General features: G+C 38.0%; 1 protein-coding gene across 1 annotated transcript in view; it reads right to left on the bottom strand.

Annotated features, from left to right (window-relative positions):
- The window catches only part of col7a1l (collagen type VII alpha 1-like), a 76,684-nt gene that overhangs the window by 22,311 nt on the left and 26,829 nt on the right, over positions 1 to 27,544 (bottom strand). The window contains exons 3-65 of the mRNA XM_088003063.1: positions 27,111 to 27,291; positions 26,790 to 26,949; positions 25,294 to 25,387; positions 24,287 to 24,460; positions 23,553 to 23,716; positions 22,751 to 22,880; positions 22,529 to 22,645; positions 21,798 to 21,953; positions 21,230 to 21,346; positions 20,979 to 21,125; positions 20,697 to 20,816; positions 20,236 to 20,394; positions 18,794 to 18,907; positions 18,538 to 18,687; positions 18,078 to 18,215; positions 17,665 to 17,811; positions 17,341 to 17,460; positions 16,843 to 16,989; positions 16,233 to 16,517; positions 16,008 to 16,147; positions 15,433 to 15,556; positions 14,956 to 15,099; positions 13,854 to 14,041; positions 13,366 to 13,446; positions 13,257 to 13,274; positions 13,152 to 13,178; positions 12,977 to 13,042; positions 12,161 to 12,241; positions 12,051 to 12,077; positions 11,405 to 11,449; positions 11,191 to 11,265; positions 11,022 to 11,117; positions 10,851 to 10,877; positions 10,631 to 10,684; positions 10,407 to 10,478; positions 10,269 to 10,328; positions 9,812 to 9,847; positions 9,682 to 9,726; positions 9,466 to 9,501; positions 9,269 to 9,313; positions 8,732 to 8,803; positions 8,610 to 8,642; positions 7,064 to 7,135; positions 6,909 to 6,968; positions 6,796 to 6,831; positions 5,975 to 6,055; positions 5,378 to 5,413; positions 5,184 to 5,228; positions 4,760 to 4,822; positions 4,621 to 4,656; positions 4,291 to 4,317; positions 4,129 to 4,167; positions 3,958 to 4,020; positions 3,276 to 3,314; positions 3,129 to 3,179; positions 3,011 to 3,043; positions 1,303 to 1,350; positions 1,085 to 1,129; positions 953 to 988; positions 834 to 860; positions 675 to 746; positions 348 to 410; positions 59 to 76 (exon numbers count right to left, since the gene is read on the bottom strand). Of these exons, the coding sequence (XP_087859189.1) occupies positions 59 to 76; positions 348 to 410; positions 675 to 746; positions 834 to 860; positions 953 to 988; positions 1,085 to 1,129; positions 1,303 to 1,350; positions 3,011 to 3,043; positions 3,129 to 3,179; positions 3,276 to 3,314; positions 3,958 to 4,020; positions 4,129 to 4,167; positions 4,291 to 4,317; positions 4,621 to 4,656; positions 4,760 to 4,822; positions 5,184 to 5,228; positions 5,378 to 5,413; positions 5,975 to 6,055; positions 6,796 to 6,831; positions 6,909 to 6,968; positions 7,064 to 7,135; positions 8,610 to 8,642; positions 8,732 to 8,803; positions 9,269 to 9,313; positions 9,466 to 9,501; positions 9,682 to 9,726; positions 9,812 to 9,847; positions 10,269 to 10,328; positions 10,407 to 10,478; positions 10,631 to 10,684; positions 10,851 to 10,877; positions 11,022 to 11,117; positions 11,191 to 11,265; positions 11,405 to 11,449; positions 12,051 to 12,077; positions 12,161 to 12,241; positions 12,977 to 13,042; positions 13,152 to 13,178; positions 13,257 to 13,274; positions 13,366 to 13,446; positions 13,854 to 14,041; positions 14,956 to 15,099; positions 15,433 to 15,556; positions 16,008 to 16,147; positions 16,233 to 16,517; positions 16,843 to 16,989; positions 17,341 to 17,460; positions 17,665 to 17,811; positions 18,078 to 18,215; positions 18,538 to 18,687; positions 18,794 to 18,907; positions 20,236 to 20,394; positions 20,697 to 20,816; positions 20,979 to 21,125; positions 21,230 to 21,346; positions 21,798 to 21,953; positions 22,529 to 22,645; positions 22,751 to 22,880; positions 23,553 to 23,716; positions 24,287 to 24,460; positions 25,294 to 25,387; positions 26,790 to 26,949; positions 27,111 to 27,291 (5,402 nt within the window). The remainder of the gene's footprint in view (positions 1 to 58; positions 77 to 347; positions 411 to 674; positions 747 to 833; positions 861 to 952; positions 989 to 1,084; positions 1,130 to 1,302; positions 1,351 to 3,010; positions 3,044 to 3,128; positions 3,180 to 3,275; positions 3,315 to 3,957; positions 4,021 to 4,128; positions 4,168 to 4,290; positions 4,318 to 4,620; positions 4,657 to 4,759; positions 4,823 to 5,183; positions 5,229 to 5,377; positions 5,414 to 5,974; positions 6,056 to 6,795; positions 6,832 to 6,908; positions 6,969 to 7,063; positions 7,136 to 8,609; positions 8,643 to 8,731; positions 8,804 to 9,268; positions 9,314 to 9,465; positions 9,502 to 9,681; positions 9,727 to 9,811; positions 9,848 to 10,268; positions 10,329 to 10,406; positions 10,479 to 10,630; positions 10,685 to 10,850; positions 10,878 to 11,021; positions 11,118 to 11,190; positions 11,266 to 11,404; positions 11,450 to 12,050; positions 12,078 to 12,160; positions 12,242 to 12,976; positions 13,043 to 13,151; positions 13,179 to 13,256; positions 13,275 to 13,365; positions 13,447 to 13,853; positions 14,042 to 14,955; positions 15,100 to 15,432; positions 15,557 to 16,007; positions 16,148 to 16,232; positions 16,518 to 16,842; positions 16,990 to 17,340; positions 17,461 to 17,664; positions 17,812 to 18,077; positions 18,216 to 18,537; positions 18,688 to 18,793; positions 18,908 to 20,235; positions 20,395 to 20,696; positions 20,817 to 20,978; positions 21,126 to 21,229; positions 21,347 to 21,797; positions 21,954 to 22,528; positions 22,646 to 22,750; positions 22,881 to 23,552; positions 23,717 to 24,286; positions 24,461 to 25,293; positions 25,388 to 26,789; positions 26,950 to 27,110; positions 27,292 to 27,544) is intronic.

Raw genomic sequence — 27,544 nt, 5'->3', positions numbered from 1 at the left:
AGCATCAAGCTCATATTTCCGCCTAAGCCATCCTCAATGAACAGTGATACAGCCTTACCTTCAGTCCTGGTGCACCCTACACACACACACAGAAACAGAGGAGCAAGACATTTTGAGCATGCATCTAATATGCATGACATCAAGCTTGCAATGCTGTTTTTATTCTTTCCGCAGCCAGTTTCAACCTAAAGTAAAATACAATGCAGCCATCGCTCATCGACGATTTAGATTCTATCCAGGCAATGCATGAATTATGCCGAGCGGCAGCAGGAATGACGTGCAATTATTTATGAGCTGCTCATGCTGTATGCAGAAACATGTTGTGTATATAGAAGTAGTAAACTCACAGTAGCTCCTGGTGGACCCATTGGGATTGGAAATGCCTGCCGAATGTCATCAATTGTGGCGCCCTGAACAAAGATATCTCCACTTAAATTACATGTAGATTTAATTTCTACATAAAAAAACACCTACTAGTGCAAATGAAATTAAACATTGAAAGAAATTGCTACACAAACAATAAAACAATAAAAATGTAAAATCAAGTTGCAGTGATTGTCAATGCTCAAAATTTGTTGAAGGTTGTTCTACTTATAGTTTAAAAAAATATATGAAAGATTTGATATCTGCTTCCAGGTTAAGGTATCACAATGAAAGCATGGGTTTATTTCTACCTCAGTCGTGACTAGCACCTGCCTACCAGGCGAACCTGGAGGCCCTGGCTCCCCTTTACTTCCATCTTTCCCCTTTAAAAAAAAAGAAAAAAACAATTAGTTGGTACATCAGTTTAAAGGTGACAGAACGATGTTTTTATCACCTTCAAAACGACTCACATTGACACCAGGATCCCCTTTGTCGCCCTTAAATGTAGAGGAAAATTAACACTTTTCCAAAAAAAATCAAAAATAAAACATAGCACCAAAATTGTTACTTTGAAGTATTTCATAAATACCTTTTTTCCATCCTCTCCTTTGAATCCATTTTCTCCCTGTGGGTAAAAACAATGTGAATGTTTTGAAGCTCATGGGAAAAGATACATAAAATATGGAGTAAGACTGTCATAAATGTAGCTTGCATTTCTCACATCCTTTCCAGGCAGGCCTCTCTTCCCATCAATGCCTGGTCTCCCCTGAAACAAAATCAAAAAAGGTTAAAATAGCATTCTAAATGTGGACTGAATTGAACCCTTTTTGTTAACAGTCCTGAGATTACACTGGCTGTAAACTGAAGAAACAAGCAATCAGTACATGAACCTAAATTGACCACAAAGCTTCATCTGGAGCTTTTTAAAGTGATACTCACTGGAGTTCCTGGTAATCCAGGCATTCCAGCAATCCCTTGCTCTCCTCTCTGTTCATTGACACACACACACACACACACACACACACACACACACACACACACACACACACACACACACACACACACACACACACACACACACACACACACACACACACACACACACACACACACACACCTTGTTATAAACTTGATTAATCAGAGAATATGAGGAATAAACCTAACACACACTTGGATTCGGTGAGCTCCAGAAACTACTCCTGCCTTCAAGTGTCCCAGATCATTTCACAGGTCGGATGACAATTGGGTTTTTTCCCCATCCACATGCACTGAAACTTGTACGTACGTAGCAGTAATGCTTAAGAGTATTATTTAACACTCTTCAAAAGTGATTGGTAAAGCTTGAATTACATTGTGTCGTGCAGGGTAATTAAACATGCACCAATTCTGCACAAAAAAAAAAGATGACACCGTTTCTGAGTGATGCTACTTTTTAGTGTGGTGACGGCACAGTGGTAAGGGAGCACTTGACTTAGACTCCTTTATCAGTCCATCACCTGTCAACACACACAAAAACCCCCCACCTAAAATCTAAACCGCATTATAGAATCATTCAGATCTTTATCCAAGCTTCCAGTTTGCTGTAACATTTGCAGTTTACAATTTATTGCCCACTAAGCATCTGACACAAAACCTGACTAAATGTTTCCTATTCTAGGTCAGTTACTTAAACAGCTTCCCCAAAACATTTAATTTTGTTGCCAATAATGGCATTCATCCATTTGGTAGACTCATCTGTCATGAACGATGGGTTTGTGTATTTTTGATTTTGTTTTTAGCTTAAGTTTTGGTTTCAAGCTCATTTAAATAGCTTGAATTCATCAAAATCTAAGTGAACGCAAACTTCTCAATTTATAGAAAGTAAAACAAAAAAAACCTTTATCATTCTGTCATTCACCAAAAATGAAATTAATTTATGTAATCCTAACTGAAAAGTTTACTCTTACTTAATCTAAATAAGAAAAATAACAGTGTTCTTATACAGATTCTCCAAGCATCTGGTCTGAACTGTATATGCAACTTCAGGGGTTCTTAAACACAACTTCTGTAGGGTTCACCAAGTTTGATTTACTACAATTTAAAGACAATGCAATACCAAACATAATGCAGTTTAATTCCCATTTCATGGTTGTACACACCAGAATATTACAGTATTATAGAAATTTAATGGGAATATTATGAACAACAATTATGTATCATTAGACCACATCTTTCCTCTCCTTTGCAGCATCTTATAAGAATAGTTTCTAATGATAAAATTAATCTCATTATCACAATCTGGACCTGAATAAGTAACAGAAAATTGATGGCTAATTACACAATTTAGATATTAAATTATGTAAATCACATAAAAAAAGTTGCCCATTAAAAATAGATTAAGATTCTAGTTCATATAGCGCATAGTAGGGTTAGTGTTGTTGCAGCTGACTTGATTGTGCCGAGTGAAACCTCTTCAGCCTGCAGCACTGCCACCTCCTGAAGTCTATAGATGCATGCATGCATAGAGCTCACAAAAACATTTTATAACGCAGACATCTTTCCGCTATGTGTGGATTGGTCACATGTCTTTCTGTGCATCTAGAGACAATTTTGTACCAATGTGAGAGCTATTTAAAGGAACTATTTATTGTATTTTGTATGTACTTACTGGACCAGGTTCTCCTTTATGCCCTTTATCTCCCTACACAAAAGACAAAACATCTTTTATATTTTTCAGTGATGAGAAGTTACAGAAAACTCTTGACAGTACTTTTCAACAATTCAACCTTTACTCCTGGTTTTCCTAGAAGGCCGTCAAGTCCATCTCTTCCAGAGCCCTGCAAGACAAAATGTTTAATATCTGAACACATTTTAAACCCAAGATTAAGTCCCACAAACAGAAGAATGTAACATGGGATTTTATTTTGAGGCACCTGCAAATTTCCCGGTAATCCAGGTTTTCCTTCTGGTCCCTGGAAAAATTTTGAGAATGTTTAATTTCTTGCAAGCAAATATTTATGCAACTGCATCTGTTAGTACTGTTGTTGTCCATTGTTAGCAAATAATTTCAAGCAATTTTCAATAATTGATGTTTTAAAATACCTTAAAAACTGTGAACTTATTCCAAGACCGTTTACACAAAACAAAACAGAAATTAATATACAAAAGGGGATGAGTGATATATTGATTAGATTCGATGTATTGACCCAGTTCAAGCACAACACTGCCCCCACCTATTTCTCATGTTTTTATGTGATCTTTGAGCCAATTGGAATTTGCAGTTATCTTATGTTACAGTTGAAATAATGATTATATAATGAAATTTCTTTTCAAGTTCTACAATATTTATTAACGTAAAAAAAATGTTTTCGGTAACCAAACAGCAGGTGTTCAAAAGTTGCCATTTTGATCATTTGTTTTCCCTTTTGATATTAATTTTTGAATTGAATTTGAATTTCATTACTCTAGAGAATAATCACCAATTTTACATCCTGATATATGCAGTCATCATAAATTGAAACTATTTTGAGTTTCACTCTTAATGATATCTGTAAAAATAAGCAGCTTAGTTTAATTTATATATTTATCTTGACACGTAAGGGACTGAATCCTTACTCTTGGCCCAGGTAGACCCGTTTCTCCTCTCAGGCCAGGCTGGCCCGGTTCTCCAGGGTCACCCTGTTAAAAACAATAAAAACACAGCAGAGAAAAACTAAGGGTTATCATCTTGTGGAACAAAAAGTTAAATTCTGACTGAGGATGCTGCATGTTTTCTGTTCTAGTTACCTTAATAACTCTGGTCAGTATGCCGTTTTCTGCAACAACCTGGCGATTATCAGGGCAACAAATCTTATTTATTCCCAAGAAAAACAATTAAATACAAATATTGTCAAAACGTTGATATTTTTTAAGGAACAAAGTATAAAACAGCGATTCAGATTTGCTTACTTGTGTTCCCGGGGGTCCAGGTTTCCCCTTTGTTTCAATCCCAGTTGCGTTAAAAGAACAGGAACAAAGCAACAGTTAGGATCTAAGACGTCACACAAAACACCAAGTGTTTGCAGCACAAGGGAAAATTAGACTGTGCTTCCAAGGGTGACACACACAAAAAGCCAAGTTAATTAGCATCATATCAAATCAGGAATCATGTCTTCACAAGAGGATAAAAGGTTGTGCAGCATTTAAAGGGTGACTGGCACAGAAGAATGATCAGAAAGCAGCCAGAAGGAGAAACAATCACAGAGAGAGGGGGGGGAGGGAGTGCACACGCAAACATACCATTTCTCCTTTATCGCCTTTCTTTCCATCAGTACCCTTTAATAGAATAAATAAAGGGTGGGCGAATAAATGCCTGACATCGTTACTAAAAATCTGGGAGGGCAGTAAGATGGTGTGACCATCGTGGAATACAACTTACAGGAAGACCTGGTTCACCTTTTTCTCCAGGGTCACCTGGTCGCCCTGGTAACCCCAATGGACCCTGATTAACAACAAATCAACATAATTAAGTTTTCGATTAGGATATAGTTTTAAACCATAGCAAACATTGATATAGTATAATTAAAATTGTAACATAACGGAAAAACTGAGGTATGCAAAAAGGTTTACAATGGAAAAAAAGTTTATTTGTACATTTTTTTTAATTTATTTTCAGTTTGATATCTTTACCAAATCTATGCAAACTGAATGTTTGATCCAAACATGTTCATTATTCAGCTGAATCACAGATCGGATAAAAATCTGTTCTTTAACTGCCATCGTGTTTATCAAACTTGATTTTCATTCAAATCTGTGTCACTTCTCAATTTTAAGAAGGCAAAAAAAAAAAAAAAAAAAAATACCCTTATTCCTCTTTCACCAGGCTCTCCAGTGAACCCTGGGTCACCCTGCAAGGTTCACAAATAATAGATATTTTACACCAATACTTCATGATATGACCTAATTGACAGAAGAGTCTATATACTAAGAAGCAGGGTAAGACACTAAAAGCTCAAATGAAACAATGATTGAAACCACATAGCCAGACTGATCGTACCTTCATTCCTGGTTCTCCCTTCGCTCCAGGTGCTCCCTATATGGACAAGTAACAATGAATATTGATGCATTTACTGTGTCGACACATGGCTGTTTGTACAAGCTGGAAGTGAAATTGAGGAAAAGCTAAATTTGACATTTTCTGACCTTCAATTCAGTGAAAACTTTTTGTTGACGTCGTTGGACATTTGCTCATGTTTTAACGCTTAAATAACTTGAAATAAATACACTGCATAGCAAAAGCAGCCACATTTTGGGATTTTATCCGACATCAAAACAAAGTGGAGCATAACTGTTAAGTGGAAGTAGAAAGAGACGTGACTGAGAAAGTTCTGAAAAGAGTGGTGAGAATATGTATTCAGCTCCTTTTAGTTTAAAAATGCTTTTTAAATCCATTGAAGCTTCTGGTTAACACACATAAAAATTTAATGGGTGCAAATAACTTTGTACTTTGACCTGAGTTTTGCTAGCAGTCTGCTGTGTATGGTTTGAATTTTTAATCCACTCTTTTACAAATAACCTAATGTAATGAAATGAACAGCATTATACCAACAACTCATTTTAATTGCTGTTTAACAGCCACACAGGACTTACTTACATCTTTACCTCTTAATCCTGGTTCTCCAGAATTTCCAGGCAAGCCAACACTTCCCTTCTCCCCTTTTGCACCATCTTTGCCCTGAAAAAGAAAAAAAACATAAATCTTGTTTTCAGCCTTAGTAAATACTTACAGTATTTGTAAGGGTTTAAAAATGAAACCACTTTAAAAGCTGGTTTAACTAAACTAAGTGTTAAACACAGAGAAATGCAAATACTCATTTATGTTACTGGTAACCAAGTGAATTTTGCTTTGATCCTGCTCTGGTAATAGTTAAAAAAGAAAGAAAAGAAAAAAAGGTAAAATTTTGTCCAAGCCCTTCACTCCAAGCATCAGGCTGTGACTATCAGTCTGCTGGTGGTAATAGCTAAATTGCAAGCCGTTAGTGTTAGAGCATCCTTGATAAAACCTGCTGCTTGCTGTGACAGGGAATGAGGCTCTTTGAGAAAATCCTCCACCTGAAAAATACTGAGAGATTAAGCCAGACTTTCGTTTCCATCGGTAATTATTGAGTCATTGTGGGTTCTGTTATAATAGTGGCCATTTCGTATCGTAAATGATGCTTGAAAATAGATGTGAAAATATGAGGCATGCGTGGAGAACAAAGGTTTTTCAGTTTTTTTTTTGTTTTTTTTTTTACTGAGGGAGATTTAATTTAATACACAATAAATCTGATGTATGAAATGTATTATTACCAAGCACAAAGTAAAGCATGCAAGTAAAAAATATTTTAAAATCAATGAGTACAAACTTGTGTTTAGAGACAATTTTACCAAATACTTTAACTGATGTGGAAAAAAATAAAAACTTATTTCACTGACCTTTGGTCCTGGTTTCCCTGACAGACCAACATTTCCCTAAGAATAGCAAAACATTTAAAAAAAAATTTTTTTCTATTTTTTGCTTCACAATATGAAAACTGTTAGTAACTCACCCTCTCACCATTTATCCCCTTCTGTCCTGGAAGACCTGGAATCCCAAAACCAGGACTTCCCTGCATGAAAAATAAAAAAAACAAAACAATTGCAGTTATATTTCCTCTGCTTCTACCTGAACATATGTAGATGAAAACATTTTTTTTCTTTTCACCTTTTCTCCTTTCTCTCCTTGATCTCCTTTAATTCCCTTAGGACCTGTTTGACCAATTGGGCCGAGATCTCCCTACAGGAGGAAAATGTTCACATACACAACGTGGACACAGAGACAGTCATGAATGTGGCCAAAGTTTTGTTTCCGCCCCCCCGCTCCCTCTCCAAATGATACCCTGTGGACTGAGATTAAAAAGGTCCCCTTTAACGAAGCATTCAGAAGCCAACCGCAAAAGTTAATGAGAGAAATCTTAATTGTGTTTGATAAGCGGACCCAGAGGGCTGAGTGAGTGTGCAAGAATACCCTGAACAATTAATTAGCAATGTTTTCATGGAGCAAAACATCAAAAACATCACTTCCCCACAGCTGGGAGACATATCTTCAACCAGTTAAGACAAATAAATTTGGCCAACTTAAGAACACGTGAGGTTGTGGTCTTCCTATCAGTGAATAGTTTTAATGGCTTCAAATTTCCACCTGAACTTGTCGACTATAAACATGTGTCCCCATCTTTTCCTTATACAGACATGGTAAACCAATTAGATTATGGTAAAGCTAATTTACCTCAGTAGCTCCATTCACAAAGCGAGGCATAGATTAAATACACACTGATGTTTTCAAGCATCCATTCTGTTGTTGCAGTTGATGCCATTTGTGTTCACAGTGAATGAAAACTTGACATTTAAGATTAGAATATTTTAGGGCAATAAAAAAATGCAAGTTTAATGAAAAGTTTGATACCTGCTTAAAGGTTATTTTTAAAAAGTGTTCAGCCTAGTCTCCAATGGTTTGCAGAGACTGATGTGCAATAGACTCAAAAGGGGAAAGACGCACACACCTCCAAATTGCACATTGACCAGACCTTGAGTGACCAAATGAAGTTGTAAGCTTCCCAGGCTACAGCTGTAAAATATGTTGCTTGCCTAAAAGAAGCCCAACATAACATTTAGCAGAGGGGAGGAGGATGATTGGAAATAGAAGGAGCAACGGGGAGGGACATGTAGAAAAAGATTTGCAATCTAAATGGTTTAAAAAAAAAAGTAAAATAAAGTGTAGACACAAGATTCTACAACTTCATGCTCTGTTGACTTGCTGCAAGCATTTCCAAATGTTCCGTAAAAAGCACACAGAGTTTGGATTTTTGTGCAAAAGTTATTCGAACTGTACTTGTCAAGGTATGTGCAGGCAGAGCTTTGCCAAATGAAAACACAAGGTGGATGGCTGTGTAATTCATTGCACTCTGCAGAGGCATCGCCCTCAAATGCAACCTCACATGCTGCTGAAAGCTGTTGAGAATACTGATGGTGCTTTCTCCTCAACAGGTGAAGGAACAAATGTGTCATACATAATGAAATAATCCAGATTTTTAAGCCACACAAACTCAGCAGTGGAAAAAAACTACTTGAAAACTACTTGGTATTGCTTAGAGCAGCAATACTATGATTTTCTTAGTGGTGAATTGGGGTTTGTTAAAATTATGCTGCTTGCAAATATATTGTGCTATTTTCACTTAAAAAGTAGAATCAATAAAGAGAAACTGACTCACCCTGGCACCTTTTTTTCCAGGTGGGCCAATTATCTGCCAGGTTGGTTGACAAAAAGGAAAAGGAAACTCAGTGATAAATGCTCTAATTTGTGTTATTTAAATGCATAACTATGTTTTCTTACACCCATCGCAGGATCTCCAGGGGCTCCTCTTTGTCCTTCATCTCCTTTCAATCCAATTGGCCCAATTAGTCCCTGGAACAGTTGAATCAACTTATTAATATGCTGGATTTTTTAACTTGGTTTGCTGTCTCTATGACGATTCGGTGGTGTAGTCTCTTAAAAGCTGTGGTTGGTCCCGAAGACAACAGTTTTTCACATAAAATCTTATAAAGCTTCAAATCAAGAATAACAAATTGAAAAACATGATGTTTAATTTTCCCATTGAGAATCAAAAGTTTTACTCAAAATTCTTCAAACCACGTTAATTAAAATCAGATCTAGAAAACCTTGAAAGCGACTTCCTTATTTCTTCATTTCAAAATTTAAGTACCTCTGATAAGACAATGCACAAGATTATAATCAATTTTAGTTTTTATTTTCCAATAAAAAAGGAAAATAAACAGATATATGTGTTTATAATTTTCTAAAGTCAATCAGTGAAGACAGTAGGTGTTCTTGTGCGACATCTATATTTTACTAATAATAAACTTCACTAACTTGAGGTCCTTGTGGTCCATCTGGTCCTTTTTCTCCCTGCTCTCCCTAAAATAATAAAAAAAGTTTACAGATTTTACATCTACATGCACACCCAACATTATCAGTCTTATCGCTGAAATAAAAATTATTCAACTTTAGCACAACATAGAGTTTTCAATCTAATGAGGGGAGAATACATTACTGAAAGAGAAACTCACCTTGTCCCCTTTTTCTCCTTTCAATCCCTTTTTCCCCTGAGAGTAAAAATGAGTCACACCAAGTGAATCTTTTCATCACAGAGTCTTAGCCTCAGTTAAAAAGACACTGATTATAACTCATTTCAAGCCAGCACAATTAATTCGTATTCTCTGCAGGGTAAAGACAAGCAGAGGTTGTTGCATGAAATCAGCGGAACATAGAAATGAACTACAAACCCGGGGTCCACCCAGTCCCTGGATGCCCTGGTCTCCACGGTCACCCTAGAAGGGCAAAATATTTACATGTATTTATTAATTTTTTATCAAAAATATGACATTTTCCATGCTGAAGATCAGTGTTTTGTACCTTTGGTCCCTCTGCTCCAGTTAAGCCAATATTTCCCTGAAAAATAAACAAAAACATTCAGAAAATTGTTAATGTCCAAAGTACATTTGGCACCATTAGACACCTTTCCTGTTAGGACAGTGAACAAACCCTTTTGCTCAGTAGAAGCAGCTAGCCTTTCATCAATGTTCAAGGTTGGAGCACACAGAGCGGGATCTTTGCACAAGCAGATTTTGCATCATTATCCTATCAAAACGGGCCATTTTTTGTTTTCTACCAGGCCACATGAAGTGTTTGACGAAAAGTTTGTTCTTTGTCTTATCTGACCAAACCACCTATTTTTAAGTATTAACAGCCTTCATTCTGTGTTTGTAATCATAGCACCATGGACCCCAATATGCATTTCCATCGTTTTTTCTCATTTCTTTTGAAATCATGCTAAATTCAACACAGCAACATTGATGCTCTACTTATGTACCTTCTCTCCTTTCTCTCCTTGAGGACCTTGGATTCCTTGTATACCGAGTCCATCTTTACCCTGCAAAAGATGCATCCATAGTAAATTAAATCTATAAGTCCAAGATGTATTCACTCACAAGTGTAAAGGATGTTTTACCTTTTCTCCTTTGTGACCTGGCAATCCTGGTATACCATCGATGCCAATGGGACCAGGAAGACCTGCAATACCCTGCAGGAGTTTGCATAATGCAACAGTGAACAAAAAACATTTTAAAAAGGAGTATTTCAACATTTTTCCCCCCATTAAGTTTAAATATTAGCCCTTCTTTCCTGGACAATATCTTTTCCCACCATTTATAAATGTAACAATTATGAACTTACATCTTTTCCCGGCTCTCCTTTGTCTCCTTTCAAGCCTTGCTTCCCTCGTAAACCCTTTCAAAAATTAATGAAGAAACCCAGCTATATTATATAACAAAGAAAGTGATTCTGCAGTTATAAAAATAGGTTTAAGTGCAAGAATTGTGTTAAAGTAAAATTAAAGCCAAAGAACCAGCAAGTCATTTAACACAAAGAAACACAAGAGAGGCGTCATCCTTACTTTGGCTCCCGGAGCTCCAGGATCTCCCTACAAAGCACAAAAATAAAAGCAGCCTAGCTGGACCAATGAACCAAAAAAAAGAAAAGGAAAATCTATATTTCTCCCAAATTATTCTGTTATGCAACACATCAGTAGGCAAGGATAAAATAAAGATAAATAGTGAATATCTACCTTCACAGATATTCCTGGTGATCCTGGCGGGCCGGGCTGGCCGGGGAGGCCAGGTGATCCATTCGCTCCCGGTACCCCGGGTGGTCCCTGCGGGCCCTGAGCAACTCCAGGAAATTAGGTTTGAACTGCTCAGCATCACTCAACGCCAAACACTTTCTTTAAAACTTACTGAAGATCCAGGTTCTCCTTTTCTTCCAGGCACAAAATTTGAATCTGTACCAGCTATAACGTAGCCAGGCTCTCCCTTTGATGCAACAAAAGTAAAAGGTGAATTTCTGCACAACATTCATATTTTTGGACAAGTCGCTGCAGATATTAATTCAGGAAATGGGCAAAAATAAATTGAAATCAGTCTGGAGAATTTAGCCCAACATCTGACTTACTCGCTCTCCCCTCTGTCCCTTTGAACCGGGGACACCTGGAGGACCCTGCCGACGGACAGAGATGAGACAGCATGAGGAGATTAAAAAAATACTTGTTTTAATTTGACACATTAGACATTTAAAAAGATCAAAACACACATTTTATAAAACCTAATCATTTCTTTAAATCCATTGGCTCCAGACTCTCTAAGATTAATAATTTGTGGTTTCATATCCCTTTAAATTTTTCACAGTTATGTTACAAGCACAAACTTCTAGACATGTTCATATGGTTTTCTGTAGCAGACCAATAGTGTGCAATATGTGTTTCAAACAAAAATCTGAAAAGTGTGGATATGTTTACATTCAATCCCTTTTGTAGAAGCACCTTTTGCTACATTCACAGCTGTAAAATGTCTCTAGAAACATTACGCTTTCATTCCCATTGTTCTTTGCAACATTAGTTTTGTGTGCGCCTTGTGTACCATTATTTTATGTTTTATATATTGTCCAACAAAACATATCAGCAACAACATTTTGGTAGGCCCTCTTGGTACATTAAAGAAAAGAGAAGCAGCTGGTGCAAGACATGATTTTTGTTGCATTTGGAGAAAACTAATTCAAGTTCACAAAGTTAAAGTTTTTTCAAAACTTTTCTTCATCTCACCATTTCCCCTGGGACACCTGGAAGGCCCTGAAAAAGACAAAAAAACGTTATATTTTCAGAATATGACCAGTGACAATGGGATTTATTTATTTATTTCTAAATTTAGTTACCCGCTGACCAGCAGAACCTGGAGGTCCGGTTCGTCCTGGTCGCCCTGGCAACCCAGGGATGCCATCCGTTCCTGGAGGTCCCTATAGATTGAGAGCTTGAATCTTTACACAAATGCACAACTTCCTCAGCATTGTTAAGATATAACACATTGTAATAACTGTATTAATATGATGTGAATACTTAACATGTTTGTTATCAAACAGGCAGAAAAGCTGATAAGTTGGTTCATTTTGAAGGTTGTTGCACAAATTGTTGTTTAGTACATTTAAATATGTTCATTACATTGATTTCTGTTGTTGCACATTTTGGTCACCAGAGGGCAGTGTTTAGAATTGACCATAGTTTTACCAAGACTGGGCTAAAATTAATCTGGGGACTTTGTTTGCTCTGCTTGGACATGAACCTGATTTTCATGAGTTGTCAAATTTTTGGCAAGAATTTGAAGACCCGCATGTGCAGTACAAACATAATTCAGCATATTTGTTGCCAAAATACAAATGTCCAAAGTATTTGTGATAACTGCTGAAGTAGTTAGCATGCTACAGTTTCCCGGTTATAATTCCTACTTCCAAGTAGAACGTGGTATAGGTGTAGTGTTGGTGTCCCACAAGGGAAAAGAATTAGTCCTCAACCTCAAATGAAAGGGATTTTGTCTCATCACAACTTTTAAATATGTGCATCACTGTTGATGTGCTCCAGACTTGAAGACTTTATGTATATTGGGATCAGTAGTGTGGAATTTGCATTGTTTTGCTGGCATAGTGGTGCAGAGACATTAAAATGCATGATAACATTAAATGCATGTTGGCTCTTACCTTCTCTCCTATTTCTCCTTTGGATGATATGAAAGGATCAAACTGTCCAGGGCTTTGCCTAAATTGCTACAAAATTATATTTTATAAAGTTACATCATGATGGAAAAAAAGGCTGAAAAATGCAGAATAAATTAAACTATAAGGAAAAATGATCAAATGTAAAGAGTAAACATACCAAACCACCAAGACCAAAACCGTTCCCCTAAAATGAAGGGGAAAAAATATGCTAAAAACACCAATTTAAATAATCTAAAATGCTACTGGGAGACAATTAACACACCTTTTCCCCTTTTTGGCCCTGTTGAAGCATACAATTAAGATAATTATGAGCAGCAAACCAAAACACAAAGGAGAAAGTTTACTTGTTGAATTTGTTGAGGGGTACACACCTTGACACACTGTGAGGCGCAGGGACCTAAAGGTTTATTCAACTCCTCTGGGTCTTCAGTCGGAGTGTCCAACTGAGCAAACTGAGCACAAAATGACAAGAACACAATGTTAACTCTCCAATGGAGCCTAATGACATCGAATCTCTCTCTGCATTCATCTCCTCTATCCACTGCTCTGACGTCAAAATGAAGTCAAGAACGGTGACGTATTGCTCCTGCGGAGCTATTGTTTGTGAGTTTGAAGATGGACTGAATGTCTCCTTTTCCACATGAATAACTCCCATCTCTACACGCATCGAAATTGCACATTCCTGTGTGCTCTGAAAGACTTCTACATACAATAAAACCGCATCATAACCACGAGATAACTGCAACGCTTCGATCGGCATTGTTTTTCTTTTGTGTGTGCAGGAAATATGAACTCATTCCACCCATTGTGGTATGAGAAGTAAGGAGAAAACTATTGAGGCAGTCTTTCCTTTTCTTACCTCATCCGGTAGTTTGAATTCAGAGAGAAGCTCCTGACTGCAGATGCTTTGGATAAATTCTCTCTCTATGGAGGGGAAGTCATCAAAGGTTGGCGAGTAGAAGATATTTTTATAGCTGCTGGGAGCAGCAATTTTATTGAGCTCCTCGATGTCTGCATTGGAAACGCCAACTGCTAATATGCTAACCCCTACAGAAAAACAGATTGAAGTATTCTGAGTTGTATACAGCAATGTACCTGCAATAATTCAGCATTCACCAAAGTGTTTAACTGAAATTGAGATATAATTTATCTACTTAGAGTTATTAATATGCCAACATATTTTCTTCAACCAATATAATTTAATATAAAGAAGAACTAATTCAGTGCAGTCATTTGATGTGAAATATTTTTCAGCAGCTTAAGGAGCACCGTTCAAGCATCCAGAGGGTTTCACACAACTGCAAACTTCCCAAATAATACACTTTCACCTTCATCAGCTTAAATCAGAGCTTTTATCTATCAACTATTAGTTGTGCAATCCACAAATCAGGCCTTTACGGCAATCTTGGAATAAGAAATCCACAGATAAAAAACAACAGTTGTACTTTTATTTTACCAGATGTCATGTATGCAGCAAATGTGTGGGAGAAGATGGCCTGTATTTGGTCTGCACTGACATAAGGGGCTTTAACACAAATGTAAACCTAGTTTGAAATCTTTCCATTTCATAATCATGTAGTACCTAGTTTTAGTCTATCAGAAATATATAAATCAACTACTATTTTGTTCCATTGTAATTAGTAGAAACTCCCCAACAGAAAGTCGGTAACAGTGGAAAATGTTGATTTTTAGTTTTTTTCTGAGAGCTAAAAATACAAATTAAATTTAACCATAGGGTAAATTTTAAACATTATAAAACTTGGAAAGGCACATTTTTTGAAAAGCTTCCCACAGGTTTTTTCAGCTCCAAACAAGTATTAGTTAGAATGGTTCTTTGCATACGAAAGGTTGTCAATATCTCAGTTAACAGAACAGACAAAATGTGTGAAATAGGCAAGAACACATTTAAAACACCCTGTATTATTAAGTTTTTCAAGGATCCAGAGGTTTCTGGAACTCACCTAAAGCACGTGCAATCCTGGAAGGTGGCATCACATCATCCTGGGCCCTGCCATCCGTGATCAGAACCAGAACATGGGCCACATCTTGTCTCATCCCCAAAGACTCCATGAACAGTTCCTGCAGAACATAGCCAATGCCTTTTCCTGGAGACACAAATGTACTAATATATTATTTAGATAACTTCCAATTCCAGCATGTTGATCTTCTTAGTTTCTACAAACAGCGTTCATGTTTAAGTCATTTTATTTTGCTTTTTAAAGTAAATTTCATTGGCTTGTGTCAGAAAAAACAATTTTAAGAGCATCAACATCACAGCAGTAAATATGATTGTTTTTTCTTTTTGCCTCTACATCAGTATGATACATTCTTGAGGTTGTGACATCAATAGACGGATCACTTTTAAAAGATTTACCTGCCATTTGATGATGTGGAAGACAGAGAAAAGCACGGTTCACCTTTGAGTCGGTTCAGCTAACCTGTTTTGGTGTTGCCACCTGTGTAGCGCAGCCCTCTGATAGCCCTGAGCACAGAGTTTCTGTCTTTGAAGTCACTTAGATGGAACTCAATACGAGGCTCATCGCTGTAATGAACCACAGCAACCTAGAAGATGACAAAGGAGAAAAGTGCTCATAATCAGCATATTTGCTTTCTGATCTAATGTAAGAGTGCTGAATGGATAATCACGAGAGATGTTTAGTAGTTGCTCCATTTTGGTTGTGCTTTCTTCCTTCTGCTAATATTCTCTGTCGTCTTAAGTACAAAGCCAAGTAGCTGGGCACCTTTACTTTAATAATGTTTCTGATTATGTCCAATTATTAAAAAAACTTCTCACCATGTTAAAGTTATTTAATCCTACTCTGAACAAGAAGTATGTTTTGTGAACTACAGTTATCGGTAATATAAAACAGCGTCTGCAGAATTAAAACCAGCTTCGAATTTGTTAAAAAATACTTGCAGCTAAAGTGATGACAGTTCACATCTGGAGCTAATTTTCAGCACCTCATCAAGCCAACAAAAGAGAGAACAAGACCAATTTCACTGAGCGACAGACCTGTGTGCCGTGTGCGCCGATAACGGGGAAGTAAGTGGTCACTCGGAAAATGAAGTCTTTCATCTTGGCAAAGTTGTTAACGCCGATGCTTGACGACTCATCCACCAAGAAGACTATGTCTGCTTTGGCCTTCCCACATACTGATGAAACAGAGAAGACATGCCTAATACATGGATGTTTGATATTCACATATTAAACAGACTGAGAGCGGCATTTCTGAAATACCTGGCTGTGGTGGAGCTGTTGACTTTGTGGAGGCTGTGGATACTTTCAGGGAAGTGACTGCAGCCTCCTTGGCCTTAGTGACACTGGGTTGGACTGGAGGCTTTTTAGTAGTTATGGAGTTAGCTGGTGGTGCAGCCATGGGGGGCTCAGTGTCTCTGGTGGCTGGTTGAGCAATGGTTGGGTTGACGATGAAGACAGTGTTGGGATCAGCTGTGACACGAGGGGATTTCAGCGTCACAGTTGCTGGAACAAATTGGCCTGGTTTCACAGGATCATTCTGCCCTACTGAAATTCATAAAACCATCATTTTTACTTATAAGGTAAGTCAAACTAAAGAAGGACCTGCACTTCAGTAAGATATGAAATTCTGCAGTGTTAAGTCAAAATTATGTTTTGTACGCTTTATATAAATGTAATGAAGCTACAATTTTATTCCTTAATCTATAGAGCTCAACAATAATGTTTTTGTGCGTTTCTAAAATTGCATAATGACGCATGCGAAAACAGAACAAAAGCAAGGTTTATATTTCAACTGCATATAAAATTTATACAGAAATCTGAAATGGAGCTTCATAGATTGCTCGTTCAAATTATTTGTGTAAATTCTTACATATTCTCTGATATATGGTGCTTATAGGCCCCTCCACTTCGCCATACAAAGGTCTGATGGAGAAAATGTATGTCCTGCCGTACTGCAGGTCACTGATCTTATAGGATGAGAAGGCAGGACCAAGAGTTTCTGTTTTTGTCTCCAACACTAAAAACAGGAAGAACAAATCAGTGACATTTATTCATCAAGAAATTAATAACACTGTCATTAAACGGTGTTCTACCAATCAAATCATTTCATAGATTTCTTATTGAGATAATTTTTTTTACAAGGAATTATAATCATTTATCAAGAAAATTTTACCACAAGTATGTTATCCTTATGTTAAAATGCAGCACACACACTTTTACAGAAACTATTGAGGCATATGATGACTTTAAAACTACAATTGGTTCAGTTCTCAGATCTCTACTTAGCAGAGGTAATTTACCTTCTTGGGTTTTACTGAAATGTGTAGTAAGTAATCCCAAAACAAACATTTGTAATCGACACACTGACCTGAAATATGCCTCCAAGAGAGAAGATACCCAGAGACTCCTGCTACACGAGTCCAGTTCAGGACTGCGCTGCTCTCAGTTGTGTTCAGGGCAGCAAACCCCTCCACTTTTGGAAGATCCACTAGATCACAAAATTACAAAAACAGATGCAGAAGTTAAATAATAAAAATACTTAAAGTCTGACTGTTAAAGAGATGCCTCTTCAAAGTTTTTGCCTTCTGATACAATTCCCTCCTAATTTAAAATCTGCACATTGCATTGTAAAGGTGTGTGGACACATTAGGCAACAGATTTCTGCTCGGCGTAATGGGAATTGAGAACTCACGTGTTCGTGCAGTGACCAGGACAGGACTTCCCTCTCTTCCACCAACCATGGGGGAAACCTGGATCTTATAAGCCGAGCTCTCCTGAAGGTTGTCCATGGTGAAGGTTGTGGAAGCAGCAGGTACCACTTGGGATTTCTCGTTACCCCCTAGAGCAAAAAATAATTAGAAGCTAGCATGCAGGTTCACTGCTGTGAACACTTACACGGTTGAAACTCTAACATGATGAGGCACAGGAGACTAGAATGTTAACATTTAACAGTTTTTTTTTTTTTGCAACCAAAACAGATGCACAAAATGACTCAATTACAAAAAGAATATTAATTTTATATAATAACCTTTGCAAGTTAGGTGATTATGTGTAGTCTACTAATTAGTAGACAAATTTACTTTTTTTTTTAAAGCAAGTTCTCACCAAGAAAGGGAATCCAGTAGATTTTGTATCCTGAAACTCCTGGTGTTTTCTTCCAAGACAATGTGAATGAATTTACCCCAATGTCCACAACTTTTAGCTCCCTCACTGGCTGGATAGGCTCCGACTCTGAGACTGCAGCTGAAAACAGATGCGTTTACATCCAAGTTTGAACTCATTTTATCAAATTGCACTTACCCTGCCAGATTTGTTGTAGTGACAAGAGGGAAGTACTTTTTCACATGGGGCCAGATTGGTTTAAATAGCTTTTTGTCTTTATTAAAATAATGATTTGAAACTACTTTCTTGTTCATTGATATAAAATTTAATGCAACAAGGAAAATATTTATAAAAATATAGGGATTTAAAGTGGAAATTACAGAACTTATGTGAATGCACAACTTCACAGGTCAGAAAAAAAATTAATTGTAGAATGAGAAAAAACTCTGCTTTTCTTTCATACATGTTAGTTGGGACAAGGAGATATCTGGTCCCTCCGAGTTGCCGTACACTGCACGGATAGTTATTGTGTAAGTGGACTGTGGGATAAGATTCTTGATCTGGTGGGAGAGGACACTTCGGTCTAGATACTGGAACTGTGGTTTGCCGTCATCTGTAAACATTGACCCAGAGATAATAGTAAGAGGGAAATAAAAACAGTTCCTAAAAAATTAGGCAGAGTAGCACACAAAATACATATTTAAGGTTAAATGACTCACCTGTGTACCAAGAAAGTTTGTACTCTGTTGCTCCAACAATAGGACTCCACTCCACAGCTATGGAGGTACTAGTGTAAGATGTCACCTTAAAGTTGGACACATAACCTAAAGGAGCTGAGAAAGTAAAAGAGTAGCATTAACACATTGAGAACACAAAACATTTTTTAAATTAATCTAATGGTACTTACGAATTTATCATATTTATTTCACCAAGATTAGTCCAGCGGTTTCGACAAGTATAGCAATTCATGGCAGTTAATGAAAATAAAATGTAATTTTTAGACTTTTTTCATAGGTTGTTGGACGCAAAACAGTGATAAGGAACCCTCCAATCACAGAGAAGGGGTGTGGACGGATGCTGCCAAAAAACAAACAAGAGAACCAGGAACCATGGGAATGCAATAGTGAAGGAAACTGTATGAAGAATGTAATCAGTGCCATGAGAAGCAGGTGAGTCCAATTAACTGAACGAACTGCAGCTGTGAGGGAAAAACAAGACCTGTGACTAGTACATATTGACTCAACTCAGGGAGCGCCGCTAGAAAACAACAAAATCTCAATAAACAAACTAAAGATTATCACCCACTTGAGAATCTAATGCAACATGTAAGGGACAGAACACAAGAAAGAGCCAATAATCTGAACGCAAACGAGTGAATTGTGAATGAAGCACCATAAAAAAATAAAATAAAAATACCAAACCAAAATAATCCAAACATCCACGGATTATGAAAATGATCACATTGACTTTATCTTCTGTTTCATCTGCTTTCTTTTTCATGAAAGATCAAGTTTATTCTATTCATCAAGTAGCTGCTTTAGGGTTGCCATGTGTGGGCGCCATTACCAAAATATGCATGGATATATTTATAAGGAAATAATAATTAATAGCATAACATAATGTAGAGTTTATAGGCAGTGTTGCCATGTTTATTCATAAGGCCTCCTTGTTTCACACTGGAAAAAGACCAAACTATTAAAAATCAGCCAGAATTTGAATGAGATCAACAAGGGGGGTTTTCTGTGGTGCTTTAAGATCACAGTGCGTTCCCAATAAAGGCGTGATGGAGCACGAATATCCTGACTGCTCTGAGCATGAAAAACATCCAAGATGAGATCACAGGGGTTTTGTTATCGTGGTGCCAACAAATCTGGTTCCACACAGTGCTGCATGGAGGAGCCTTTTAGCAGCAGTCGTAGCTCATCCATGTTGGCATGGATTGGTCATCCAAGAATCTGAACAGGTCTTATGCCAAAAGTTACAATCAATCGTGGCCATGCCAGTCAAGCAGTGTTCCAAAACTAATTTATTACAAACACTTTCACCGCCACATTTTGCATGCTGTGAGTAAACTCTGACAGCATCCATAGCTGCAACTTGTGATTTGTAGCGTGCCAGTTTCGCAACACGGGGACCAGAGAAATGCAGTGGAAGTACTCACAAGTTCTAAACGTCGCAGAGATGCCAGGCCCGACGGCGGACCCAAAAAGCACGTATAGAGACAGGACGTATTCTGTGTCGTGAGCCACGTTCTTCAGCTTGTATTCTGTGGTGCTGCTGTTCAAAGCCAACTGCCTTGGACGATCTCGACCAGCAAATTCTAAACATAAAATAAATATTTTAGTTTTTCCTTCAAGTACAGTATCCCCAAGTGACTTTTTTCCCTCCCACTTGGTATTATACAAGACTCCTCTGTAATAATTTCCTTTTTTCCCCAAAAAATATTTTAATTTCCCAACAAGCTTCTGGATGGCAGCACTGATCTAAGCGTTCTTTTTTTTAACGTTGCCATCGTGTCAATATAGAAACAATGTAAGGAAGTATTTAACCTTGTGGTTATTCTAGTAAAGAGTACTCAGGGGTTGTATGATAAAGTTTGGGAACACAAAACACAGGTAGTACCTGGGGTGGGTCCCCAGGCCAGCCTGTATCCTGTGGCCCCTGGGACGCTGTTCCAAGACACAACAGCTGAATTCGTGCTTACAGCGGAAGCCTTCAGAGTTTGAACAGCACTGCTTTCCACTGAAAGAAGCAAACAAAAAAAAGAACGACTAAATGCAGAATATATTTGTCAGCAACATACAGCTGAGATGAGATATTTACATACAGTGTACAAAAATGCAAACTAGTGATTGCAGAGTCGCGTAAACCTAAATTCAATAACATCTAACATAGCTAGTTTACATGTTTTGACTTTGTTGGTGGTGACGGGTCCCTCGGTGTCTCCAAAGATGGGGTTGATTGTGACGACGTACTCGGAGCCTGAGTTCAGGCCTTGGATCATGTAGAAGTTGAAGTTCTCCCCAAGGTTGATGTTCTCTATGTGGCCATCTGCAGGACAATGACAGAAGAAGAACGTTCCAGAATGAAAAACACATTATTAGGAGTGACACAGCATACCAGTGTTCTCTAAAAATACAGAGAGGCTACAGTACCTGGGGATGCCCATGTCAGACGGTATCCTGTTGCCCCCTTGACCGACTCCCACCTTGCTTGGACAGTATCTGTAGTGGCATTCTGGACCAGGAATTGTTTGACTGCTACTAATTTTACTGTTAACGACATTTCAAGGACATACAAAAAACATTTTCAAAGGTTAATGCAATATTTTATTCACAAGTCTTAATTATCCTACAAGCTTAAAAAAACTTGAGATCATTTAATAAAAATCAAATGAAATTCATGCAAAAAAATGTATTCAAGATCTTTTAATCCACTTTTGTATGCAGACGCTGAGATCTCATGCAGGCTGCGTTCCTACTGGCAGATTGTTTTTAGTACAATACCCCCCTACTATGGAAATGTTGAGGTACTACATAATGGTGCTTACTTTCTTCTAATAAGTGTATGAATTGACTTTCTCCTAGATATTCTCTTTTTTTTTAAAGCTGATTATTATGAATTGCAATCAAGTAATAAATATGCTTTCCCCAAAACATGATGATACTGAAGATTTTTATTTCTTCCTGTTGGATAAACACTTTATTTCAATGTGACACCTACATGTTTTTCCCACTAATGACACTGGTTCACTGGGTCCCTCGGGGTAAACCGCATAGATATTGACGGTATACTTTTTATCTTCTTCCAGGCCGTCAATCACATGAGAAGAGATGACTCCAGGAAGCAGCTGCTCGTATGCTAATCCTGGTCTGTTGGCTGAAGAGCATTAGAAAAATGAAACAGAATTATGTCAGTGATACCTATTCCAATTAAGCCTTTAGAAGTTGTATAATTCACCAATAAACTTCACCCGAGATTAATTTAATCTCAATATAAATCGGCTTGCAGTTTGCCACAGGTCACACAAGAGGCAGAGCAAACACAAGGAAGAAGATGCTTTGATAACAGAAGACCAAATTGTAATTTTTTAGCCCACATGCTACCCTATGGGAGCCAAAAAGTAACACTTCACAACATCTTCAACACCCAACCCTAATAATGAGATGTGGTGGTGGCAGAATCATGCTGTAAGGATGCTTTTCTACAGCAGGGATGAAGAAGCAAATCAGAGTTAATGGGACAATAATGTCCCGTCCCAATACTGGGACATTTACTGCATGTCTTCCCTGTCTCTCTCTGTCCTCTTTTCTGTCCAGCTACAAATTAATAAAGGCCAATTGAGTCACAAAAACACTGTCTAAATTATCTTGTTTTAAGGGATGTTTGCAACTGTTGTAAAAGCACTGTTGCTATGCAATCTGTAAAGCCAGTCATACTGACAGTCAACTTACACCTAGGTATAAAGAGCTTGAATCCATTGAGCTTTCCCAGAGGAGGAGTCCATCCGAGACGTAGAGAAAATAAGCCCTCCTCGATAACGCGGAAGTTTGACACTTTGGGCAACGAAGCTAAAGACAGAAGTGCATTGCTTAGAGAACAGCAGAACAGCAAAGTAATAATAAAAACAATGAAGGCTTTAAACAGATAAATATATGCTGAAGTACAAGCCCCACTTGTTTTTACTGCGAGTGTTTCAGAGTTGCCGATGAGGTTTGGGTAGACGGCGTAGAGGGTGAGGGAATACTCCGTCTTCGGACTGAGCTCTGTCACCACAGCGGTGCTCACGTCTGCCTTCAGATCCAGCTGTTACGCAACAGGGACGATCAGTGAAAAATGAATCAAAGAATTGTGTCTCAGAAAGAGCAAAGCAACATGAGATGACGTGGAAAGACTTCTAAAGAAAAAGACGCAGCAATTATCCAGAGGCAGTTCAATTAGAGAAATGTCTATATATACATAATGTATTATGAATGTATTTTTTCATTAAACTTCAGGCGATTTCAGGATTTGCTGGCAACTTCCTAGTTCTACTGATCACATATTGTTAATTTGACAAGATTAGCTACTCTATTTCTGGGATCCACATTTATTAAATATTCATACATGTTTGTCATTACTGTAATCTTTACTCGCATCATAAATAAAGATTACAGCACATTTTTTTTATTTGAAGTTCCAGAACTTCACTACAATTTCGTCCTCTTTCATATTTTAAAACATACAAATTTGATAAAAATATAGATCATTATCCTCATTATAATAAGTATGAAAACATAATTAACAGAAAAGTGAGTAAGGAGGGAAAGAAATAGTGAAAAAGGATTGAAAGAAGATGGATGTAATGAAGGAAGAAAGCGTTAAAACAGATGAAGGAAAGGCATGAAAGGAAGGGATAGGACAATGAAGGGAAGTAAAGGAAAGAATGAAAGGCAGAAACGGGGTGCACTGCACACCAGCATCCTGACCATCCCTCACCTGCCTCTGCTGGTTGAGCAGGAGTTGTCCCCTGGAGCTGAGAGGTGTGACCAGGAGACGGTATCCAGTGACATCCCCCGTAGCCTGGCTCCACGTCAGCCTGAAGGAGCCGTGGGCCAGCTCACTCACCTGCAAGTCTCTGGGACCAACCACGTGCCGCTCACCTGCAGATCACGTAAAGAGGAAAAGTATGCTTGACACACAAACAGATTAAAGCTTGACAGCCTAAAAAAAAAAAAGTTGAAGGTTCCAAAATATAAAAAATGAAAAAAAAAAATAAAATAAAATAGAGTAGAGGTTCATCCTGGTAGAGGTTTATGACCACAGCAAGAAAGTCATGGTTTAGATCGAAGCAAATTCATGTGTTAAAATGGTCTACTCAAATTTGTGCCAGTCTGTGGCAAGATGCTGCAATTAATGTTTACAGATGGCCTCCATCAAATATGACGGAGCTAGAACTACTTGTTAAACTAGAGCTTCTAAACGCATGCAGCTGTTACAGACATGCTTCAAAAGACTTCAGAGTGTTGACTTAGGTTGTTCTTAAAGATTTTTCTAAAATATGTATTTTTCCTTCTTCTTTCCAATCATTTTCTTCTTGGTTAATCAAATGGAATCTGTTTGAAAGATGAAAACATTTGAAACAAGGTCCAGCGGTTACAACTTCCTTTGCAGCTCACAAAAATCATATATGAAAGGTAAAAGCACTGATGGCATTTGTGGAACAAGCTTACTTGGCTGGATGGTTTTTACAGGTCGTGGAGGTTCAGAAGCACTGAAACATAACCTCCGGGACAGTTTGGGAAGGAGAGTTTCCAGGAGAGAGAAGTCTGCGCACTCCAAAAGATGTTCCCCGAAGGGCTCAGACACGATCCTTCTCAACTCGGACACATCGGCTCCTCTTACGCCTTAATATTAAAGACAAAAATGGGAGGAAAGGGGTTGTGGGAAACAGAATTATGAGTAGATATTTATAATTGTGTCAACTCAACAGGTTTGATTTCAGTAATTTGACACTGGAAAGAGAAACAACATACTGGTAGGGGAAATGCATGTTGAGTAATCCATATTAGATCATTAAATAATCCACACATTCACGCACAGAACTAGTCATATACTCTACAGCACCAATTTCAAGGCATAAGCATTTTGGGGTTAAGTTAGTGAAAGTATGTCCTGAAAAACTTTAAAATATATGCATTATTAATGTGAATGAAATATTTTTTTTATGCTAGTCTTCTAATTAAGTACTTGTTGATGCAGTGTTGATGAACAGGAGCAGAGAACTCTTGTGTCAGAGGTGCAGATGAAGCACACTGAATCTCCTGATGAAAAATAGCTGCTATTAGCGCACCATCCGCTAATGAGCAGTAATTACCGCACCTTAATTCTGTCGCCTCAGAATTAAGTTTCTTTGGTTATGGCAGCGTGCAGGACGAAAAAAAAAAAAAGGTAAGGATGAGGGCAAGAAAGCGTAGGGCCAAGTTGAGTATCAGGAAGTGGACTTTAACAAATGTGAGATTAAGTTTATGTGGTACGAATAAATACACACGTACACCCTCTAAATAAGAAACGCAACACATTCAAATACCCACATCGAAAACACAAATTCAAATGCATGGGACATGAACGTCTAACAACAAGACACACCCGACAGACGAGCAGAGCACAGATAAAATCTGAAGTTGGTTGCTGCAGTGGGGATGTTGAAGGAATTCTCAATGCCTACTTTCACACTCACCTACTGCAAAGAGTGTAATCCCACTGTCTGCAACCGCCTTGGCTCCAAGGTCGACCTGGTCATCCGAGCGTCCGGTTGTGATCAAAACAGCAATCTGTGTTACAGAGAGACAGGAAATTGCATACGCCGCAATATATTAACAGGTTTATGAATATTCACGCCTTAAATTTATGCCATTTTCATGCTAATTCAGATGCTAATAATGTCATTTTAGAATACCATTTAGAGACAGCTAATGGGAAATATAAAGCCAATAATAAAGCATAAAATTTCAGTGTGATCCAGATTTATTAGCTGTGTATCTGCCCTGAACTTGTATACTCAATTTATTTTTGTTTTGCCTATTTGCTTGCATGACTAATTCGCTAAATCTGCCCTCCGAGCAAATTTTCTAAATAAGAAGCCTCCATTGAAAATCGATTATTCTCCTCAAATCCTGCATCGGCGTTGACATGGTTTACTTCTCAATTACAGACAAATTACCTAAATGGATGAAGAGGAATTTGCAACAGAGACTGAATTTTCCAACTTTATTCCTGAGTGAGTGAGGAAGAGGAGCCTGACAGGTCGGTGTGAGAATGTAGCTGCTGTTCAGCAAATGATCGGACTGAAGAATTTAATAATTCATCCTCCTCCTCTGTTCTTTTCTTACGCACACACTTGAAAAATGTGTGTTTAAGAGGGTAACCTGTTCTGCTTTACAAAGATGGCAAAAGTTAAGTCGTCTTTTTTGGTGACTGAGGGGAAAAAAATGGATCTGGGTTGAAATTACTTGCAGTTTTCTCAGTGCCAGAAAATCTGTTGCAACGTTACAAAGTAAAGCCTTTTTTGGAGTGATGCATTCCAGAATTGCAGACATGAATGAATATTAAGTGGAATGATATGAACAAGACCGCATTTGAAATTCCATGGATTCAAGAAAAGTTACCATGCAAATAATGCTTAATGAAACTAAATCTGTGCTGATGTATTATCTTATTAGAGGGACGCTCAGTTTAATCTTTGTCAATGACCAACGGATTTACAGATTCACTTTCACAACCATTTGGAAAGTCGTCCATTATTGACAGCCTGATTGAGCATGCAGAATCTGTGCTGGAAAATCTATAAATTTCCCCTTTTTTTTTCACCCCTCTCCAAACAGAAGACAATGCGAACAGATGAAAATCTGCTGTCAGCCGCAGACACGCGATCGATTTTTATTTCAAGCATACAGCGGGACGCTTTAATCAAATTCACGGCAGTGTGAAATGGTAGACCACTTTGTTTGTTTATGCCACGGTGTCCTGTGGAGTACAAATACAGACTCCTGGCAAGTCATTTCCTGTCATGCGGGGCACGGTGCATGCACGCATTTGCAGCATGGATTGGTATCTCGAACGGGTTCTTTCTCCAACTTGTGGTCAAACATGTGCACGTTGGAGGTATCAAGCAATTAAATAAAACCAGACAAGTGCAGTTACCCATGATTAGTCTCAACATACGAACTGCAGTACCTTTGGGGTAAAATCTCGGCTGATGGCAGGGCTGAACACAGAATCTACAAGGAACTGGAGAGCGCTGCCCGTCCTCCTCGATCCTCCACCGTAGGGGAGGTTTCCAACAGTTCTGAGCACCTCCTCAAGTGAACTGTAGTCTGTCAAAGCAACCAGCATCCTGTAGAGCAAAGGCATGAAGCAAAACTGGGTCATGTAGAAATGATGGAACAGGAGACAGGAACGGGGTTTCTGCGTGTGTAAAAACTTGTTTAGATGACTTCTCAACCGAGAGGAAAAAACAAGTCTTTGACATGGTGTCAGAGGTTCATGCTCGACTACCTCGGAACATCCCCAAAGAGAGTGACTCCGAAGCGAACCCCCTCAGCTCCCACTGCGCTGTCCTGAAAGGAGGACATGATGGCTGAGATGAAGTCTTTAACTCTGAAAAAGCTGGTCTGACCCACACTCCATGACTCATCCAACAGGAACACGATGTCTGCCTGCACCACTGTCCTGCAAGCTAAAAAAAAAAAAAGAAAAAGAAAAAGAACGAAATAGGTTAATTTAACAGAGATATAGTGCCTTGCAAAAGCTTTCTCATTCCTTGACCTGATAAACATTGTGTTATGCTGGAACTCCAAATATTTTCTTGTGCTTTTATGAAATAGACGAACACAAAATAACTGCAAAGTAGAGGGTAAAATTATAAAAACCTGACCATCAAAGTTGTGGAAAAGTGCAAACCAGTAATATGGTCAAGACAATATCCAAAG

Source organism: Poecilia mexicana, unplaced genomic scaffold, assembly GCF_051168715.1.
Source record: "Poecilia mexicana isolate PSO_F unplaced genomic scaffold, ASM5116871v1 scaffold_23, whole genome shotgun sequence".
In the NCBI taxonomy this organism is placed as follows: Eukaryota; Metazoa; Chordata; class Actinopteri; order Cyprinodontiformes; family Poeciliidae; genus Poecilia; species Poecilia mexicana.
Note: the sequence above shows the minus strand (reverse complement) of the source record. Positions and strands in the feature narration are given on the sequence as shown.